The 22,040-nt window shown below is 47.8% G+C and overlaps 1 protein-coding gene across 11 annotated transcripts in view; it reads left to right on the top strand.

Moving 5' to 3' along the window:
- Nucleotides 1-1,968: 1,968 nt before the first annotated feature.
- CEP250 (centrosomal protein 250) overlaps nt 1,969-22,040 on the top strand; it is a 47,743-nt gene continuing 27,671 nt past the window's right edge. For 4 of the 11 annotated variants that reach the window (XM_032858793.1, XM_032858790.1, XM_032858789.1 and 1 more), the window contains exons 1-12: nt 1,970-2,100; nt 11,283-11,572; nt 12,038-12,094; nt 13,044-13,126; nt 13,370-13,535; nt 14,259-14,365; nt 14,602-14,853; nt 16,395-16,491; nt 18,230-18,337; nt 18,881-19,042; nt 19,817-19,995; nt 20,333-20,515. In XM_032858793.1, coding sequence (XP_032714684.1) covers nt 11,387-11,572; nt 12,038-12,094; nt 13,044-13,126; nt 13,370-13,535; nt 14,259-14,365; nt 14,602-14,853; nt 16,395-16,491; nt 18,230-18,337; nt 18,881-19,042; nt 19,817-19,995; nt 20,333-20,515 — 1,580 coding nt within the window. In that variant the 5' untranslated portion in view covers nt 1,970-2,100; nt 11,283-11,386. Of the gene's footprint in view, nt 2,101-11,282; nt 11,573-12,037; nt 12,095-13,043; nt 13,127-13,364; nt 13,536-14,258; nt 14,366-14,601; nt 14,854-16,113; nt 16,174-16,394; nt 16,492-18,229; nt 18,338-18,880; nt 19,043-19,816; nt 19,996-20,332; nt 20,516-22,040 lie in introns of those variants that run through there. The other 7 variants (XM_032858795.1, XM_032858788.1, XM_032858787.1 and 4 more) reach the window with 7 other exon arrangements.

Here is a 22,040-nt window from a genome sequence, read left to right as displayed (position 1 = left end):
AACTTTTAAGGTGGAGAAAGATAATAAGTAAACAAGAAATGATAGTAAGTGGGAAATGCTATGAAAGAAACGGAGTACTGTGATAGAAAATGATAGGATAGGGGCGCCTGGGTGGCTCAGTGGGTTAAAGCCTCTGCCTTCGGCTCAGGTCATGATCCCAGGGTCCTGGGATCGAGCCTCACATCGGGCTCTCTGCTCGGCCAGGAGCCTGCTTCCTCCTCTCTCTCTCTGTCCACCTCTCTGCCTACTTGTGATCTCTGTCTGTCAAATAAATAAATAAATAAATAATCTTTAAAAAAAATGATAGGATATTATATTGAATAGCATGGTCAGGGAAGATCTAACTGAGGAAGTATCATCTAAGCTGAGGCCTGAAGGAGGGAAAGGTATCAGTTAAGCCTAGAGATGGGGGGAAAGGGGTCTAGGTAGAAGGCATAGTATATGCAAAGACCCTGAGGCAAAGAGGTTGTTTCTTTTCTCTTCATTCCAAATATTGTTGTAGTGAACATTCTTGCACAGTTCCCATTGCAGGAGTATTTCCCTGGGGTGGATTCCCACACCACTGATTCTTTGCATCTTTTTCTCTGTCCAGTGTCTTTGATGTTTCTTCTTTTCTCCCTAGATAGTTTGCCTTTCAGAGTCAGGGTCCTCCCCCTCCTCCCTCCTGCCCTCCACTTACTTTTTTCTCAAGGTAACCGTTAAGAACTTTTTCTGTTCTTATAGGAGAAAAGATACACTTATCGAGGTGTTTCCTTGTCAGGTTCTTTTGGCTGCAGATTGTGTTTCACTCCTACTGTCCATTCATCCATTCAACTATTCACTCAGCACTTACTGAGTACCTATTTTGTACCAGGGATTGTGCTGAGTGCTAGAGATACACAGCCTTATCCGTGCTGCTCAAAAGTGTCCCTGATGTATCACCTAAGGTATTTGCCAACATGCAGATTCTGGGGTTTCACCTTTGGTTTACTCACTCTCTAGGGATGGAATCCACGAATTTGCATTTTAAGAAGTTCCCTGATTTTTTTTTAAATCCCAACTAAAAATTTAGAACCACTGAATGTAAAAGAGGCAGGTAAATGAAATTTACTCTTCTAAGATGTTTTGAATGATAATGCATTGATTATTTATTTATTTATTTATTTGACAGACAGAGATCACAAGCAGGCAGAGAGGCAGGCAGAGAGAGAGGAGGAAGCAGGCTCCCCGCTGAGCAGAGATTTCCCCATGCCGGGCTCGATCCCAGGATACTGGGATCATGACCTGAGCCGAAGGCAGAGGCTTTAACCCACTGAGCCACCCAGGCGCCCCAAAGCATTGATAATTTAAGCACAAAACGCTACGAAGTAACAGTGGGTCATACAGTTAAGAACAAGTTCCCTAGAGGAAGTCAGGTTTACACAGAAAATTAGACAAACTGCAATTCTCCGGACTAAGACATTCACGCAGACACCACTCTCTGCAAGACGTGCGCGAAAAAGTACTGTGCGGCCGAACAACACTGAGTATGCTATAAGTGTCGTGTTGCCTGACGCTGCTTGGAGCTTCGCGATCTGAATGTGAAAAAACCCAAGAACTGGTCTCCCTGCACGTTTTATCCAGACCCAAGCGCGGATTCCCCCATTGCTCACGCAGTTGTTAATTGCATTCCGATTTGAGCGGGGAAGGAGCAGTGAGCAGGCGCACGTAGAACTAGGCCCCAGACACATGCGCAGTGTGTAACCCCGAAGCCAAAAGGGGGATGATTGAGGGCAAGATTTCTCAGTTACCAAGACTTCCCTTACTCGAATCCAGCAACCCTGGCTGTCGTCATCTCTGGCCAGGGACTCTTACATCTCTTAATGTAATCCCACTGCTCCTGGGCCACTCCAGTAAGTCGGATGCCAGTACTCAACATGGCGGCAGGCCCCAAAGCGGCGCAATCCAACTACGGGCTCCGGGCTCCGGGGGCGGGGCTCGTTGCCCCGGCCGGAGTCGGGGGGCGGGGTCTTGGCCGGGACCGGGGGCTGGACTCCCGCCCCCGGCCGGGCCTTAGTGGCTGCATCTCCCGCTCCCGTGCTGAGGATCACGCTGGAAATCGCGGGAGCCGAGCGTGGTGAGGTGGGGCCTCAGGGCAGGCGGGAGGTCCCCGGGTTAACGGTCCGAGGTCCGGAGGCGCTCCCGAAGAGGGCGCCTCAGGGAATCCCGTTCGAGCAGCGGGTTCCCATTCCCCGGGACGAACCCGAGGCCCAGAGCGGGTCTGGGACTCGTCTTAGGGATTCTGGCCCCTTGCCTCCGCCTCCAGCCGCGGCCACCACTCTGGGCTCCAGTCCGCGCAGAAGGGGATCTTCCCGACCCTCGTATCCACAGCTGCCGAGTCCGGAGGGGTCAGGAAAAGGCGCTGTGCTCTCCTTCCTGCGCGCGTCTCGCTCCCGGCTCCCAGAATTTTGCGACTCCCTCTGTCCTTGGGGCTTTGCACGTGATCTGTCCTAAAGCCCAGTCGCTCCCGCCGCCCCGCTCCGGAACTCTGGTTCTCCGCGACCCGACTCAAATAACACTTCCTTGGAAACATTTCCCAACCGCTTTCTGCAGGCGCTGTTAATTCCACTGCTTGGTTTTTGAACTCGTTGCACGGAGTTATTTTTCCTGCCCCCTTGTACACCCGTGCACTTGGGGTGTTATGCCTTGCCTTTTTCATCTCTAGATAACAGAGCCTGGCACATGATGACACTAATATTTCCTAAATAGTCACGAAGTGTGTCGAGTGCTACTAAATGTATTACAGGTGAAGGCCCGTTTAATCCTCACAGCAATTTCATAAAGTGGGTTCTCTGTCTTCACATTTTATGCATGAAGAAACTGAGGCATTCGTAGATCATTTTGCCCAGAGTTCCACAACTAATTAGTGAGTGGAGCTGGGAAGTGAATTCTAGTCTGTGTATCCCCAGAGCATGTGATAATTTCACTGGATTGCCTTTGGGTTTGGTAAATGTCTATTGAATTGGTTTTTACTTTAACCCGTGTGTTATGGTGGGCACGGTTATGATGTGCATTTTGACTGGGAGGGCTTGGAAAGAAGATTTGATATCCCCAAATATAGGGAGTGAGTTTGGGACAAAATCTGGGCCAGAACCTACTTCCTGCCTTCTGTTCCTCAGGCACACTCTACCTTTCTTTGCTCCTTTTCCATCAGAGAAGTGCAGACCTAGACCTCATCATTTCACAGGCTTTAGAAAATACCCCTGACAGAGCTGTGATTTCATATTTCATGATTTATGAGCTTAATGTAATGGATTAAGCCTAGAATTTGGAAGCAGATTGGGCTTTCATGTTTGCTTGGCTGCCAGTCATTTATATCCCTTCCATTTTCTGAGCATTAGTTTTCTTGTCTGCAAAATGAAGACAATGATCTTACCTCAAAAGGTTTTTTGGTGAAGATTGCAGATAATTGTTTTGAGAAAGTAAAGTGCTATAACCTCAAAAGGTTTTTTGGTGAAGATTGCAGATAATTGTTTTGAGAAAGTAAAGTGCTATATAAGCCACATGATCCTTTTTTTGCTTTTTAGAAGGTTAATGAGCTGTGAGCGTTTTGTAAGACCATTGATGATGTGGATCATGTTACCTAATGCCCTTATATTCTTTCATTCGGTCAGTCGAATATTTAATGTGTACCTATTCCATACCAGGCACTGTTTTAGGAGCTGGGAATATAACAGTCAATAAAACTATTCTTGTACTTGGGAAGTTTACATTCTGATAAGTATATTACACATAATCAGATAGCGACAGCACGTTATAAGGTAAATAGAAATACCAGTGTGTGGAGGGGTGGTGATATTTTGTATTTGGAGGTTAGGGAACAACTTTAACTGAGAAGGTAACACTTGAACAGAGATCTGAAGGTGGTAAGGGAGCGAGCGAATCAAGAAGATAACTGGAGGAAGAGGCCCAGAGATGAGTGGGTGTCTTGGTGTGTTCCAAGCACATGCCTCGAGGAGGGCTGTGTGACTGGAGAGGAGTAGGAAATGGAATTAAAACCATTGGAGGCTGGGATGAAATAATTAGGAGCCTCGGGGCCATGAAGAGGATTTTGGATTTTCCTCTGAGTAGCCATGGAGGGTTCTGAGTTGCATAATCTGTCACCGTTTTATTTATTTATTTATTTATTTATTTTTAAAGAGTTTATCTATTCATTTGACAGAGATCACAAGTAGGCAGAGAGGCAGGCAGAGAGAGAGGGGGAAGCCGGCTTCCAGCCGAGCAGAGAGCCCCATTTGGGACTTGATCCCAGGGCTCCATCCCAGGACTCTGGAATCATGACCTGAGCTGAAGGCAGAGGCTTTAATCCACTGAGCCACCCCAGGCGCCCCAATCTGTCACTGTTTTAAAAGATCACTCTGAATACTCTGTTGAGATAGAACAAATTCTAGAATCAGGGGTGGTAGCATTACAACAGTCTAGGAGGCTTTTCCAGTAATCCAGATGTATTAATTCTCTATCACTGGGCAAGAAATCACCCCCAAATTTAGCAGCTTGAAATAGCAATCGTTATCTCACACAATTGTAAATTAGAAATCTAGGAGTGGGGCACAGTCCGGTTAAGTGTCCGACTCTTGGTTTTGGCTCAGGTCCTGATCTTAGGGTTATGGGATCCAGCCCTGCACTGGATTCCTTGCTTGGGATTCTCTCTCCCATGCCCTCTGCCTCTCCCACTCATGCTCTCTCTTTCTCTCTCCCTCTCTCTCAAATAAATTTTAAAATCTTTAAAAAAAAAAGAAGAAGAAGAAGAAGAAGAAGAAGAATCTAAGAGCAATTTAGCCAGGTGTTTCTGGCCTAGGGTTTCTCAGGACCCTCTCAGGAGATGACAGTCAGGTTCCTGGCTGCTTTGCTCCCAAGATGTTTCCTTACTGCTGGGCCTTTTCACAGAGCTGCCTGAGTGTTCTCAGGACCTGGTGGGGAGAGTGAAGAGAGAGAGAGAGAGGCCATAGTGCCTTTTATGACCTTTTCTTGGAAGTCATTTCTACTTTATTCAGCTTCATTAACTTTATTCCAGTTCCTACCCAAGGAGAGAGAATTAGGCTCTGCCTCTTGAAGGAAGGAATATAAAGAATTTGTGGGTGTCCCTTAAAGCCACCACACCAGGCAAGAGAGAGTGGCTTGGCTTGGGATGGTGGTAGTGAGGGGTTGAAAAGTGATAGCATCTCGTAGAGCCAACAGGTTTGCTGATAGATTGGTTATAGGGTGTGGGAGAATGGAGTAAATATGACCATAGGCTTTGGGGCTTGAGGCGCCAGAAGGATGGCATTGCCATATGCTCAAATGGGGAAGATTGGAGGAGCAGAAGTCCATTTTTGGACAGGTTAACTTTGAGATGCCTCTTAGACACCCATGTGGAGAAGTTAAACCGGTGTCTGGACTTAGTCTAGGAGTGTAAAGTTCCAGAGGGAAGTGTAGCTTGGAGACCTAACACGGGAGTTATGGATTTCTAGCTGCTATTTTAAGTCAGGAAACTGACGGGGATGAGGTTGCCCCGGAAATGAATGTAGATGGAGGAGAGGCCAGAAGCCTGAGCCCTAGGGCCTCCAACCTTGGGGACATGAGAAACCAGCAAAGGAGACTAAACGGAGAAGCCAGAGAGGTGGGAGGAAAAAAGAGAGAGGCCCCTCATGGGAGGTTTATGGATGGGGCCACAAGCTTTTTTTTTTTTTTTTTTGCTTCCCAAGTTTTATTCAAGAACTCATACAAAATATTACAGGTAAATGAATTTTAATCCTCATCCTCCCCTATCGTGGTTAATCTGGAGGCAATGCAACTAATTACATAGATTATTCTCCTCCAAATATTTTGTGGTGGGATATTTCAAATACTTCTTAGAAAAAGGCACCTCAGAAATTAACAGCCATCTTGCTCTGGGTTACCGAGATTCCCAGCTTTTCCATTCACTCTGATGCTCTCTTGAAGAAACTGCTCAAAATTCGCAGCATCCATGATTCCAATCCATGGAATCCAAAAAATCCATGATTTTTTAAAAAGTTATTTTTATTAACATATAATGTATTATTTGCCCCAGGGGTACAGGTCCATGAATCATTAGGCTTACACGCTTCACAGCACTCACCGTAGCACATACCCTTCCCAATGTCCATAACCCAACCACCCTCTCCCTACCTCCCTCCCCCCAGCAACCCTCAGTTTGTTTTGTGAGATTAAGAGTCTCTATGGTTTGTCTCCCTCCTGATCCCATCTTTGTTCATTTTTCCCTTCCCTACCCCCATAACCCCTGCCCTGCCTCTCAAATTCCTCATATCAGGGAGATCATATGATAATTGTCTGTCTGTGATTGACTTATTTCGCTCAGCATAATCCCTCTAGTTTTATCCACGCCATTGCAAATGGCAAGATTTCATTTCTTTTGATGGCTGCATAGTATTCCGTTGTGTATATATATATATATGTATACACCACATCTTCTTTATCCATTCATCTGTTGATGGACATCTAGGTTCTTTCCATAGTTTGGCTATTGTGGACACTGCTGCTATAAACATTTGGGTGCACGTGGGTGCAGGGTGGGTGCAGTCAAGGATAAACCTCAGAACTTGCTTCTTTTTTTTTTGGTCCTCCCCACCCCCTTGCCACAAGCTTTTTCACGGGTGCCATAGCGTATTGGAGACAGAAAACATGCTGAATTTTTTTGTGTGTCCACAAAGAAACAGAAATTGTCTCTACAGACCTATACATATATACATATATATATATATTTTTTTTAATTTTCATTGTTCAGGAAGTAAAATGTTGGGCCCTCAAGCATTTTTCCTTTTTTTTTTCTGTAAGTGACAAATTCTATTTAATGATACTAGTCCCCATCCTAGTCCTTACAGTATACAGACCTCCAAGTCTAGGTGGTGTTGCTTCTATTCTAGACTTTATTTAAATACCCCTTTTGGTTTGTTTCAGGTGAGGGGAACTCAACATAATGTGTATCACTTTTCTCTCACTTTCCACTCTAGGTTCAGAGGTTACTGCCCTTCTAGTCTGTTTCCTGGCGAAAGGAGGTGGTCAGTCTTGCTCATGTCTCTATCACTGTGGCAGGCTGCCCAGAACTGAGCTCCCAATTCATGAGCGTCTATGGAATAAGTTAATGCATAAAGAAGTGAATCTTTTTCCTTTTCCTGTCTATTCAGTGCTTTACAGTTTACAGAGCACACTGACCTCCACGGTGTCACATGAACACGATCCAGCCGCTAACCATTTGCCAAATACTGACCTTTCCCTTTGCTGGGCGGACACGGAAACCTACCTTTCTTCTGGTGGTCTGCTAGTTTGTGTCCTGGGAGATTGACAGAGTGTTAATAAAACAGTGCTGAACTCCATCTTGAGGAGACTCTGTTCGCTCCCTCTTTTTATTCTAGTTTTAATGAATTTAAGTTTTATGGGGATTTTTTTTTGTTTTAATTGTAAAACACTTCAAATCATTTTTAAGATAAACTATTTTTAGAACAATTTTAGATTTATAGGAAAATGGCATAATACAGAGAGTTCCTGTCTGCCCTGCACCCCGTTTCCCCTATTAGTAACATCTTACATTCATATGGTATGTTTGCTATAATTCCAAATCATTTTTTGGGGTAAGTGGAACATATAAATAAAACATGAACAAGATAAAGTTACTGTATTTCTGGAAGCCTCAGTTTCCTTACCTGCAAAATGGGAGGATTGGACTAAATTTTTTAAATAGCTCTAAAATGTTTAAATTATCTGCTGAAATAAAATAATCATATAATTCTAATACAATTCCACTTCTTTACTGAAGCATTACTATCACCTTCCCAAAGAGTGTATACATCTTAACAGCAGCTGCTTTAAAAAAAGATTATTTATTTGAGAGAGAGAGAGAGAGAGAGAACACACACATACAAACAGGGGAAGGGATAGAGGGAGAGAGAAAGCTCACTCTGTGCTGAGTGCAGAGCGCACTGAAGGGCTCGATCTCACAACCCATGAGACCATGACCTGAGCTGAAACCAAGAGTCGGACACTTAGCCAGCTGAGCCACCCAGATTAACAGCAGCCCTAGCCTCATCCTAAGAGATGGTTTAAATATGAGAATTCTGAGGACTGTGGCAGAGCTGCCTATAGAGATAGTAGGTTGAACTATACAACATTACCATTTTCATAGGTTAAAGATCGGCAAATATGGCAATTTTATATGGTTCAGCTCAACATTGGGGGATAGGAATTCAAAGGAGGGAGAGGATGCCCTTGAGACCTCTGAGACTCCCACTGCGTGCAAAAGCCCAGCCCCAGTGCTCACGGTATTAGGAGAGAAAAAGGTCTGTAGGGTCCCTTGAAGCAACTGAGAACTCCTTTTATTGGCAGCAAGAGTGGTTTCCCTGCACGCTCCTGCCTCCTCCACAGGGAGAGATTGAGCCAGCATCTCACAGAGCCCCCCGGTGAACGGGTTGACACAGCCGTGGTGGAAAGGAAGGGCAGAAAAAGACGATCTTTGGAGTGTGGAGGAAGACCGCATTCACCCGGGTTAGAGGCTAGGAAGAGGCAGCCTGGAGTCCTGGTGCCACTCTACCCTTCCCACTCTGTGCCCTTCCCTTATGGTCTCCTACAGGCTCTACGAACTCCACGGTCTTCTGTTGTCCAGGAGGTAATGTAAATTAGTAAACTGAACTTTCCTCTGTAACTCTTATAAGAAAAGCAACAGCACAAGTGCAATGATAAATAGCCACTAAAATCTGCTATCGGTGTGAGGGAGAGAATAGGCTGGGGAGACTGGGGTGGTGGGGGTGCTGGAGACTGGTGAACTGGAGAGCACATGCCCCCCCTTAGATAGGGGGCAAACACTCTTAACTGCAGCTGGTCGTTGCCTTGTAGGGATGCGGGTCACAGGTCACTAGATATTCTGCTTTTCCAAAGAAGCCAGAAATCCTTATTTTTTTTTAATTAATTAATTTATTTATTTTAGAGAGCGAGTGCTGGCGCACGCACAAGTAAGAAGGGCAGGGAGAGGGAGAGAGAATCTGAAGCGGACCCCCTTACCCCCCCCAACCACCCCCACCCCTCACCCCCGAGCTGAGTGCAGAGCTAGCCTGGGGGCTCAATCCCATGACCCTGAGATCATGACCTGAGCTGACACCAAGAGTCAGCCACTCAACCATTTGCACCACCTGGGCACCCCCAGAAATAAGCATTTTCGTATGCATTCTCCCAGTGGAAAATGTTTGTACCTAATTCGAATTCTTAAAAGCTTAACAGAGAGGGGCGCCTGGGTGGCTCAGTGGGTTAAGCCCCTGCCTTCGGCTCAGGTCATGATCTCAGGGTCCTGGGATCGAGTCCCACATCGGGCTCTCAGCTCAGCAGGGAGTCTGCTTCCCTCTTCCTGTCTCTCTGCCTTCCTCTCTGCCTACTTGTGATCTCTGTCAAATAAATAAATAAAAGCTTTAAAAAAAAAAAAGCTTGACAGAGGCCGCATAATGGTGGAAAAGAACGAGGAGGTCACGTTTGTAACCTCTGCTAAGGTTTTAGATCTGCCTGGAGTGAGGCCCATATGCATTTCCTCAGTATCCTAATGACCAAAATGAATTAGACAGCTTCTGCTTTTGCGAATTCACAGATTAGTAGAGAAGATAGACAAGTAATAATGATGTAATATAGTTATTAGACTCTCTCTGTATTATATATACAGTTTTATATATATAAATGTCTTAAATACATAGAGTCATATATGCAGCTATAAAAGTGATTAACTCTTCCCGAGTACATCTGGGATGACATGATAGGAGATGGCATTTGAGCCAGGATGTAGGAAGTCAGCAGTTTGGTGCATTAAAGGGATTTGGGGCCCCTGAAACTCCCAGTGTATATGCAAATGTTAGATTTGCATTTGCTGTATATACTACTTTCTTCATCTCTGTATATACCACTTTCTTCAGATGTTCACACTGATGGGGTGCTGGCTAGACCAAGAGGGCAGCTCTAATTTTCTATTTTCTTGATAGGTATTTGAGAAAACACATATTCCTTAACCCTTCTAGTGCGAGTCTCATGTCTCAGGGTTAATAAAATGAGAGCTCTAACCTACCCCCCTTCTCCCAGGTTATCGTGTGTTTCAGAAGCCTCAGAAACTCAGAGGTAATATGGCTGGGAACCTTCATTCATGGATGAGGGACTGAAAGGGAAATGGTATGTTCAAGATCACAGAGCCCATTAGAAGCAGAGCTTGAACTGGCGCCCCAAACTCTTCCTGACCACCATTCCTCCGCCTCTCCATGTCTCTTCCAAGCTCTCTGCTTAGGCTGGCGTCCCCCTGTCCCTGTCTCCCCTCCACCCCTGGGATGGCCCGTTGCCTTGTTTTGGCCCAGCTCCTGCTGGGTGAGGAGGTTTGCTATCTTACTAAAGTTTGCTATCCTACTGAAGGTGATTCCTTCCCCCTCCCCCCGCCTCCCCACTACACCCCTTGCTGTCTTAATGGACCCTCCTGGCCTGAAATGGCTGCTACTGTTTCTTCATCAGATGGTCAGACTTGCTGGTATTCAAATCCCTAATAACCGAATGCCAACTGTATGAACTTTGACAACTTGCTTAACCTTTTTAATTTCTTAACGGAGGCTTAAGCTTTCTTTGTAAGCTTCAGTTTCTTCATCCGTATACAAAGAGTTCTAATATCACCTGTGCTGAAGTGTGATAGGAAAGCAGTGGGAGGTTTGAAGATTCTTGGGATGACAAAATGACCTGGCATGGGTAAAGCAGTGAACTGGGGCTGACCCGTAGACATACCTGACAAGGATTAACCGTGGTGGTGATTCACCCAGTTCACAGACCACCCGATTGGGTTAAATGCCAGTCCACTGTTTCCCCTTCCTATCATTAACGTCTCTGTCATGATCACACAGACTACATTGTGTTGTGATTGTGTCTTTCTCCCCAACTAGACTAGAAACACCTTCAGGGATTCCTTCTGCAGATGGCTAATAGGCACTGTGCCAGGCACCAGGAACACGCAGGTAAACTGAGCACTCTTGGTCTAGTGCAGAGTTCCTGAAGGTGTGCCAGAAAACACTGGTTCTCTGAGGTTGTCTCATGATCCAGTGAATTTGGGAAATGATGCTTAGCCCCTCCCCCTTTAGAGATTAGGGTCCATGTTAGTATTTTAAAGGCTCTGATGGATCCTGTAGTAAAGGAATCCACTTACTTTCCCCAACGCAGCTTTGTCAGATCTAGTGAATGTTTGATGAGTAAATTTGAATCACCCAGACATTCCTTTCAACTCCTCTGTGTGCTTTGGTCCCCAGCTCAAGAGGAGGTCCAAGTGGCACAGGAATGATTAGAGACCTTACCAGGACTGAGCAGCCTCTGGCTGGATAGGCGCCTGTGGGCTTACCTGTCTGGTGCTCTCATGGAGACGGGAGGCCCTGGCTTGAACAATATGAAGCCCCAGGCACTGCAGCTGGTGCTGGAGGAGCAAGTACTGGCGCTACAGCAACAGATGGCAGAGAACCAAGCCGCCTCCTGGCGGAAGCTGAAGAGCTCCCAGGAGGCCCAGCAGAGGCAGGCAACCCTCGTGAGGAAGCTGCAGGCCAAGGTGAGGCAGCAGTCCGTCCAGGGACGTGACGAGAACACCCCCAAGCGCTGACTGCTGAGGTGGGATAACGGTTCCAGGAGACAGAGCCGTGTAGTGGGAATGTCCCTCAGCAGCCTCTCCTGTGACGCTCACAACTACTTCAGGAGAGATTGATCCTGTCGCTTTTAAAGATGGCGGTCCCAAGGGCTAAGTGGGTTGTCTATGTTTGCTCCCCTTGGCTAGAGCGAGGACCTGGCCCTGTGTTTTATGGTTCCAAAGCCTGTAATCTTACCCCTCCGATACAACAGGCATAGGGAGAGTATTATTAACCGACCAAATGGAAATGACGAGATGTTATGGCCTTATCCTGCTGTTGTCACCCAGACACTGTTCACACAGGGTTTGTCCCAAATCTTCCTGGACCTTTGGTTTGGGCTGTTGGTACCAGCTGTGACCGTCACCCACACCCTGCTCTGTTTGCCTCAGGTGTTGCAGTACCGGACCTGGTGTCAAGAGCTGGAGAAGCAGCTGGAAGCCACTGGGGTGAGTGAGGCTGTTTTGTGTCCCCCAGTGCCATCAGCGGGTTTACCTTCGAGGAAGGCCTTGTTTGCTGATTGACGGAGGCTGGGGTGTGATAAGGCCATGTTTGGTGGAAGTCCTTCCTCTCTTCAGCCCCTGAGAGCTTTATCCCATAGATACTCTGATTGGATTGACCGTTCCGGGTCTGTTAGCCGCCAACCCTTGGCTCTCTGAGGACAAAATGCAGCTTCAGGAGATTTAATCAGACTGGAAAGGATGTGGAATCAGAGGGAAGAAATGCATTTTTCCTCCAGAAGGTGTCAGTGTTTATCTGTCTTAGATGTGGGCCTTTGCAAGCCTAAACATGTTTGTGGCAGAGGAATTTATTTGTGCCGTTGGCTGGGTAGAACGGGCTTTGAAAAACTCATTGCCTTTGTTCCAGCTCTCTCTTGGCACCTTCTCACATTACCCTCAGAAAAGTTCTCTCAGAGGAAGAGAAAAAACAAAACTTACTGAGCACCATTCCGTGTAGGCCAGGCGCCATTAGGCATTGTCATATAACGGTGTCACTCAATCTACGAGGCAACTTTCTGTGAGGAACGGTGTCTCCTTCATTTTGTAGTGAAGACTTTGTGGCTCAGAGAAGTTGAATAACTTCCCATAGTCCAAAATGTAGTAGTGTAGTAGAAGTCAAGACTGTTAGTGAAAGTTCTAACTTACCCTTCTTGGGTTGAAAGCTCTTTTCCCTACCCAGAACCATCTTTCAGGAGACGTTACTGGTTCACTTTTGGAGAAGGGGATGCAGTGGATTTACCTTCAGGATGTAGTGGTGGAGTAAAGAGGCATATTGCTAACACCGGACAGGAGAAATAGAAAGAAAGCAGGTGGCTGCGGAAGGGGGCATCAGGCCATTGGTCTGAATGGTGTTCCCTTTGGTGGTAAAAAAAAAAAGTCTTGTTTCTGTCTGGCTAAGGGACCAACCCCACAGAGGTGGGAAAGCATGGAGGAGCCGAACCTGGAGCAGCTGCTGGTCCGATTGGAGGAGGAACAACAGAGGTGAAGAACCCCAAGTACTCTGGTCGGGGGGGTGGGGGCGGGCGATTCTGGTGGCCTGTGGGTTGAAAAGGCAGAGGGGGCACCTCGGCCCTGAGCGCTAATAGGGCTCAAACCACGGACCTCAGTCTTAGCCCTCCAGTCCCTGGCAATGGAAAATTCCAGCGTTTGTCGTCTTACTCCGAGAGGTCCAAGGGTTGGATCAAGCCTTTATTTTGCACTTGCTCCTGCCCCTCCCCAGTGCAGGTGTGAGAGTCTAGCAGAGGTGAACACCCAGCTTCGACTGCACATGGAAAAAGCTGACATGGTGAATAAAGCGCTTCGGGAAGATGTGGAAAAGCTGACAGTGGACTGGAGCCGAGCCCGGGATGAGCTAATGAGGAAGGAGAGCCAGTGGCAGATGGAGCAGGAGGTAAGAGGGACGGGAGGGCTTGCACTCTGGGCACCAGCCTGGTCGGTGCTGGAAAAGGGTACCTTCAGGACCTGGATGGAAGCTGAGCTGTCACTAGAGTCCCCGGCTCTCCTCCCCACTCTGGCTGGCGACTTTGCCCTGCCTCGGCTCTCGGCTGACTCCTGTCCTTACCTGCCTCGTCAAGGTTTTGCTAGCAGGTGGCATGACACTCAGAGCACCTCTGTTCCTGCATGAGGGACTAGCTTTGGTTCTAGAAGGATCTGAAAGCTTGCTGACTCCCTTCTTCTGGAGGTCTACATATCTAGAAGCTAAGGAGGTAGCTATTGAAACCAAATGGGAAAGAAAGACTAGATAAAGACCCTGGGAATTTTCAGATCCCAGTGCAAGGAAACGAATGTTTCCCGAGTCTTTGCTGGGTGCCAGGCACTGTGCTAGTCCTCACTGTAAGTCTGTGGTAGTAATGGCGGGTTAGCAACAACTGTTTATCTTTTTCTAACCCGCTCAGAGGAAGGTCATATGCCATCTCAAGCCCTTTGACTTCTTAAATGCTACTGCTAACTTTATTAAACACTTCAGTGTGACCTGAATAGACACCTGTTCATAAGCTATCTCCGGTAAGTCCCTCCTTCCCTCCCTCGAGTAGTCAGGAGGAATGCAAGACTCCTGTGCTGGCAAAAGATGGCCCTCTGCCCTTTGACGTGACCTGGGTTTCTGAATACACAGTTCTTCAAGGGCTACCTGAAAGGGGAGCACGGTCGCCTTCTTGGTCTGTGGCGAGAGGTGGTGACCTTCCGACGCCATTTCCTGGAAATGAAGTCAGCTACTGACAGGTTAGTGTGGGGATAGGAAGGGAGGTTTGCCCCTGCTGATTCTAGATTTAGGACGGTGGGCTGCTATAGCAGCGGGGCATGAAGTATCGGGGGATGGAAGAGTGGGTGGGGGAGGGAAGATATCGCTGGATTCAGATGATTTTCCCAGACCTGCTCCTCGGGCTTCACTGGGCCGGATCTCGATGCTCCTTTAATCCATCCTTACCGGAGTCTGCTCTTGCCTGCCTTGTACTCAGAGACCTGACGGAGCTCAAGGCTGAGCATGTGAGGCTTTCGGGGTCCCTGCTGACCTGCTGTCTGCGCTTAACTGTGGGTGCCCAGTCTCGAGAATCTGAGGGATCTGGGAGACTGGATGGCAGTGAGCCAACCCAGCTGCTGCTTCTACTAACCAAGACCCAGGAGCTGGAGAAGGAGGCCCATGAAAGGAGCCAGGAGTTAATGCAGCTGAAGAGTCAGGGCGATCTGGAGAAGGCTGAGCTACAGGATCGGTGAGATGGGCTGGGGTCTGCTGAGGGTGGTGACTCCCTTAGGGGGACTGAGACAGCTGATAGGGGTTGGGGGTAGGGTGTGAAGAGCGTTCCCCCCACCGGAGGGGAAGGAAGAGGTGCCAGAGGGAGTCTAGTTTGAAGCCACAGTTGGGGCCATGTCACTGTCCTCTGCCCTCAGACCGTCTTGCAGCTCAGCTTTTCTCCTGTTGATTTACAGACCTAATGGTGGCTGTTGTCTGTCAACACCAACCTACTCCCATTCCCAGAACAGCCAAGCTCTCCCATGCTCCCCTGCCTTGGTACATGCTGACCTTAGCCTGGAACGCTTCCCTCCCTTCTGTCTCGACCTTATCCTTTAAGGCATGGTTCTGAGAAGCCTTCTCTGAGCTCAGTAGCCTGTTAAATTTCTATGCCCTGGTGCGGCCTTTTGACTTGCTTGTTACAGCATTGATCTCACTGTTTCTCTCTGATTATTTAGCTTTTTTTTTTTTTTTAGATTATGACAAAATAGATTTTTTTTTTTTAAATAGTAAGAAGGGCAGGGACCTGAGCGAAGAGCCCCATTTGAATTTCTGGACAGGTTGGGGCTTAGACCCCATGGCTAGGGTTGTGTCACCACCTATTGGTGATGGAGGTAAATAGCAGTTTGCTTTGGGTTGGGCTGGGAAGGACAAGAGACCATGTCTTAGTTATGTCTGTGTCTCCAGTGCTTGGCATTTCATCTGCTGTAGAGTAACATTCAATGAATGTTTGTTGAAAGATACGATGATTAAATGAATGACCATACAGTGAATGAAGGCTCTTAGATATTTTTTATTAATTATTAAGACTTAGAAAAAAAATAATTTTAACTCCTAAATAACATTATTTAAGAAATATTTATTTAGGGGTGCCTGGCTGGCTTGGTAGAGTGTGCAGCTCTGGATCTTGGGGTCATGTGTTTGAGTCCCTGCTAGGTGTAGAGATTACTTAAAAAAATATAAAATCTTAAAAAAATATATTTATTTAGCTACCCATAGAATACTAGGTACTGAGCTCCAAGATGTAGCATTAAGTGACAGAGTTATGTGATGATTTCCCTGAACTTTGAGGTTAATATCACAGAGGTTGACCATAATCTTCCCCAAATTACCCCTTCATTTTCCTTATCAGAGACCCTTGGTCTGGAGGGACCTGGGGACTCTCCCACGTGGCAACTCTGATGTTCTTATTGGCTTCAGGGTGCTTGACTTCAAGACCAAGTGGGGCCTGGAAAGGCCTGGCCCAGGGCTTTCCTTCAGCTCTCGGGCCCTCAAACACGTGCTCCAGCCATGAGATGTGGTAAATCCCTGCATGTGTCTGAGTGCCTTTTGACTCCTGCCTTTCCCCCCAGTTCAAGGCTATAGCATCATGTGGTACTCAGGGAGTACAGGGGCGGGGGTGCCCAGGTGGCTGTGGGGGGGCTGCAGTGGGAGTGTCTGTTGGGGCTGGGGTGTGCTACGTGATAGGCCTGTCCACCTCAGTGAGCCTCCCGGATGACAGTGCTGTGCTCTTCTCTTCAGGGTGACGGAGCTCTCTGCTCTGCTGACCCAGGCTCAGAAGCAAAATAAAGATTATGAGAAGATGCTAGAAGCTCTGAGAGAGACAGTGGAGATCCTGGTACGTGACCATTTGTTCTGGAAAGGAGTTGGGAGTAGGTCTGTAGGTTCCTTGTCCTCTATAGACAGATGATGCGGGATACCAGTTAAATGTGCCTTGATAAAAACAAAAAAAAAAATAAATGTTGGCTGAGTCTGACAATTAATTAACTCCTTGATTTATTCATTCATCAGTAAGTACTGCGTCCCGTCCCTCCTGCATTCCTGAGGAAACTACAATGATGTGCACACCCAGAATGTCCTTCTCAGAGAGAGTGGGACACGCGTTTCGAGGCACACCAGCAAAGGGTGGGGTTGTGTGAGAGATTCAAAACCTAGTCACATGGGGAACAACTGAGGAGTGTGGCAACGGTCAGCTTGGAGAGAGAAGGGCTTGAGGGAAGACATAATGGCTGCCGCCACAGACCTGAAGGACTGACATCGAGGGAAGGAGTTGGCTTGTTTAACGTTTTCAGGTCAGCACAGGCAGTGTCGGTGACTAGAAGCTACAGGCTGGGACAATTTGTCTACCAGCAAGAGAGGCTCCATAGTTAAGAAGTCTGTCCTGTGGAAGAGTGAGGTTCGTATCCCTGGCTTCTCATCTGCCAGAGATATTATAAAAGGGACTCTCTGAAGGTTCGCCTAGTTAGAACCTCTGGCTTAATTCCACATTTCCTTTCATTTCTTAGGATTTTCAGATCTTTCTCTTTAGGCAGATCCTGAATGACCATCTACATGCAAACCTCTGGTCGTCTTATCCAAGCTGGGATCAGCCAGGACTCAGTAACTTATGCCTTTTGGTTCCTTTTGGTCAGAAATTTGCAAAGTCCAATGTCTGCAATGCCTAGATAATGCCAAAGAGCGAAGTGGGTTCAGTTGTAAGGATTCTGGTTGTTTGCCCAGCGTTGTCATAGTTCATTTTGAGTACAGTAGGGGACTTGATCTCAATATTAAGGAAACGAGGAGGCATCGTAGGGACCACGGGACCCCGAAAAATACAAGTCTCCTCTAGCAGAGGCACCCACTGTTCAACTTCAGAAAATTACTGCTGTGGGGGCCTGGAGGCTGGTGTGGCTCATCTGTTAACTTTTTGAGAAAAACCAGAAAGTCAGAATTTCTCAATTCATAAAATCTCTCAAAATCTCTCAATTTATAAATGTCAGTTCAAGTTCTGTGCAGGCCAAAGAAAACACAGCTGCAAGTGTGTGTCTTCAGTCTTTCACTAACAATATGATCAGAAGAAAGTGAGGAAAGCTCTGGGGCTTGGGGTTTCTCTGGTCTAGCCTTAGGTCTCCAGGATCACTTTGATGTTCAGGGACAGCTGCCACCCTCCCTCCCATGACAGCTGACATTCATTGAGCATTTTCTTTGTGCCAGGCACTGTGTTGAGTAACTTACATGCATCTTTTTCATTTAAGCCTCAACACAAACCTGTGAAGTAGTTGCTGTTAATTTTCTCTTTTTTTAAAGAGAAAAGAAGCTCAAAGAAGCAGCGGCCTAAGGTTGCCAAGCTAGGACGTGATCGAGTAAGAACTCTAACCTAGGCATTCCCATTTGGAGCTCTGATTTGCTTACTCTGAACTCTTAATCACCACATCCCACTGTCCTCAGAGTCCTGGGACAACAGTAGCATTTACCTGTGGTCAGGGAAAAAGTAGCGTTGACTGAAGAGAAAGAATGAGCTTCTGATTCATTTGGAGCCTGCAATGGTAGATACTTCTGCAAGTTTGGCTCACAGCTCTGTCTTGTTCCCTGTTCAGGAGACAAATCATGCAGAATTAATGGAACACGAGGCATCTCTCAGTAGGAGTACCCAAGAGGAGAAGCTGTCTTTACAGCAGGTGATCAGGGATATAACCCAGGTACTGGTAAGCCTTGTGTTTGTGGAAACCGGATCATGGCTCACCGCTCCGCAGGCCTCCTTGTCCTCTTAGTCATGCCTAGGTTTCCATACTCTGGGATGCTTGGGCTTAGGGTCTTTGAGGAATGAGTTCTCTGAGTATCTTTGAGGACGGGCTTGCTAAGGGGTAGCTAAGCATTCACGTGCTGGCCCTGCCTACTGGAACAGGCCCTCTTCCTTATTGCCATCTGCAAGTCTCAGGCCAGTGGCTGGACTCTGGTCTTTGTTACATCAATACCCTCTCCTTTCTTCATTTCTTCTTTTGTTAATTGCCTCAGAGAGTACTCTAGCCTTCTTGCTAGTCCTAGGTTTGGGTAACCAAAGGTGAGGGATTGGAGGAACCAATTCTTTTTGCTCTCAGATACCCTCCGCCCACCTGTAGGGGAAAGGACGTGAGAAGGAAAACGTCAGGTTTGTCCAGGATGTATCCATTAGTCTTCTCAAGTTAGTCTTCCATGCGGACTGTAGGCCTTGGTCAGTAGGGTAGTGACTCTGCTGTGTTGGGTTTCAGGTCATGGTGGAAGAAGGGGACAACATGGCCCAAGGCTGTGGTGAGGATTGCTCCTTGGGGTTGGACGCTAGTGGCCTCTCCTCCCAGTTTGATTCCCAGGATCCAGAAAAGGCCCTTACTCTGGTGCGTTCAGTAGTGACTCGAAGACGCCAGGCTGTGCAGGTGAGAATCTAACCATTCCTCCTCAGCCATGGGTATGGGTGTCCGAGCTGCTCTGTGCCCCAGGTACCTTCCTCACCTGGACGGCCCCTTTCCTTTTTTTTTTTTAAAGATTTTATTTATTTATTTGAGAAGGAGAGAATGAGAGAGAGAGAGAGCATGAGAGGGGGGAGGTCAGAGGGAGAAGCAGACTCCCCGCCAAGCAGGGAGCCCGATGCCAGACTCGATCCCAAGACTCCAGGATCATGACCTGAGCAGAAGGCAGTCGCCCAACTGACTGAGCCACTCAGGTGTCCCTGGACTGTCCCTTCCACTATGTTGACCAGTCATGAGGTATTTTCAACGCTCCCAAAGTGTTCATTAGAATCTCTCGGTGTCTGCCCAGTTGTCCTTGTGGCTAATGGGCACATTCTGTGTGCCCAGTGGTATGCTTCCCTTGGCATGCCATCTTTGTATAGCACTACACAAAGACAGGCCACCAGAGCCCTGGGAGACCACGGGTAAGCGTTCCCCACTCTAAGGGTTCCAGCCACACTTAACCATCTCCGTGACCACACCGCAGCACACATCTGAAGATGATGGACCCCAAGACTCAGGCAGCACAGAAGCCCAGTAGTAATCTCTCATCCTCTGTCTTCTTGTCTTCTTGACTGGCCACGTCTCTATTCCTGGCTTACCCTTATACCAGCCCTCAGCCGCCTCACCCAGCCCCACTCTCAGGGGGCTTCATTTTGCCCTCTTGGTCACCATCTCACTTCTATCCCTCTCCCTCCATAGGACTTAAGGCAGCAGCTTTCGGGCTGCCAGGAAGCTATGAGCTCCTTGCGGCAACAGCATGATCAGTGGGAGGAGGAAGGCGAGGCCTTGAGACAGCGGTTGCAGAAGCTCACTGGAGAGCGGGACACTCTGGCGGGGCAGACTGTGGACCTCCAGGGGGAGGTGGAGTCTCTCAGCAAGTGAGCAGGGGGCTGTTCATCCTTCCCCCACCCCACTCCCAGCTCAGTCCTCATCCAGCCATTTACTCACTCCCTGGATGTTTCTGGTTGCCTGACCCTGCCCTCCCTGACCCCCAGGGCTGTCCAGGGCTGTCCTGCTTTGTGTTCTGCTTATTCCTGCCCACTCACTTTGGGGTCTTTGTGATGAGTTAAAAAAAAAAAATAGTTTCCTGCTCAAAAGGGAAGATGAGATTTTGAAAGGAAACAGACACCTCTGTCCTTTGATCCTGTGATGTCTGCTTCCGGGAAGGATTGGAGGTTCCAAGGTTCCTGCTCGTCTCTTGTCTGCTTGTTCCAGGGAGCGCGAGCTGCTGCAGAAGACCAGGGCGGAGCTGCAGCAGCAGCTGGAGGTGCTGGAGCAGGAGGCGTGGCGGCTGCGGAGGACTAACGTGGAGCTTCAGTTGCAGGGGGACTCAGCTCAGGGCGAGAAGGAGGAGCAGCAGGAGGAGCTGCACCAGGCTGTCCGGGAAAGGGAGCGCCTGTACGTGTGCCGGGTCCCCTCCTCCCTGAGGCTTGATTGTCCCTTCAGTTCCACACCCTCCTCCACCCACTCCCATCTCGTAGAAAGTGGAGTAAATCGAAGCCTGGCATGCCGTGGGTTTCCACTAGCTTACTCTGCTCCTTTTGCAGAAGGCTGAATACAGCAAGTTCACCCGGGCTTTTCTGAGCCCCGCTAAGGGCTGAGGCACTGCGGGGTACAGAAACTAGTAAGACCCAGGCCCTGATCTCAAGCAGTTTGCAGTCTCATGGGGAAAACAGACAAGTAAATAGCAAACTGTAGCATGAGGCCAGATGAAGTATGAGGGAACCAGAGCTTCCAGCTGGGTCCTTTGGACGCATGGGAGTGACAGTTAATAATGGAAAGCCTCATGGAGGAGAGGGTGGTCTTTGAGCTGGGCCTGGACATATTTTGATTGGTAGAGAGTGGGAGAGGGGCCGGAGGGACAGATTAGCAAAGATAAGGATGCAGCAGATTCGTGGCACATACAGAGTAGGCTAGGCTGGCTGGAGGGTAGGACTTATCCCAGGTAGTAATGGGAGATGAGTTGGTTAAGAAAGGGAATTCCAGGGGCGCCTGGGTGGCTCAGTGGGTTGAGCCTCTGCCTTCGGCTCGGGTCATGATCTCCGGGTCCTGGGATCGAGCCCCGTGTCAGGCTCTCTGCTCAGCGGGGAGCCTGCTTCCCCCTCTCTCTCTGCCTGTCTCTCTGCCTACTTGTGATCTCTCTCTGTCTGTCAAATAAATAAATCTTTTAAAAAAAAAAAAGAAAAGGGAATTCCAGAATCAAGAGACCTAGCGAATCTATAAATGCCCATATATAATGTCATAGAAAAAACAAGGTCTTTCGAGCTGGCGAAAGCTTGGTTAAAATTATGGCTCTGCTACTTGCGTAGATTATTTTATTTGTATAAAATGGGGATGATAGTATTTACCTTGAAGGATCCGTGGGAAGGTTAGAGTACTGTCTTGCAAAATGCTGGCATAGAGCCGGCATGTGGTAGGTCTTCAGTAACTGGTAGCCGAGACTGTGTTCTTCCCCTCTGATAGATTCCCCTCCTCCCCTGTGCTCTCGCTCCTTGCAGCAGGAGGCACGGATAATGGAATCTTGAAGGACCACTGTAAGAATCATGACTCATGCAAGGAATGGTCTCCCCCGTACCAAGGAGAATAGACAATCCACAAAGATAATTATGTTTTTAAATTTAATTAGTGTGAACTGGTAATACATTTATCAATATTTATTATGACCTGAAAGTCAAAACTATTGAAAAAGACAAACACAGGGGTGACTGCGTGCCTCAGTCGGTTAAAGCGTCCGACTTTTGATTTCGGCTCAGGTCATGATCACAGGGTCTAGAACTGGGCGTGGAGCCTGCTTAAAAGCCTCTCCCTCCCTCTCCCTCAGCTCCTCCCCAACGTTTCTCTTTAAAAAAAAAAATAAATAAACACAGAGATCCTCTTCTCTGTTTCATCCATCCCATTTCCCTTCCTTCTATAGGCAACCCCT

The sequence above is a fragment of the Lontra canadensis genome, unplaced genomic scaffold, assembly GCF_010015895.1.
Source record: "Lontra canadensis isolate GAN:19392208 unplaced genomic scaffold, GSC_riverotter_1.0 scaffold16, whole genome shotgun sequence".
Taxonomy (NCBI): Eukaryota; Metazoa; Chordata; class Mammalia; order Carnivora; family Mustelidae; genus Lontra; species Lontra canadensis.
This window is presented reverse-complemented; position numbering and strand designations above follow the sequence as displayed.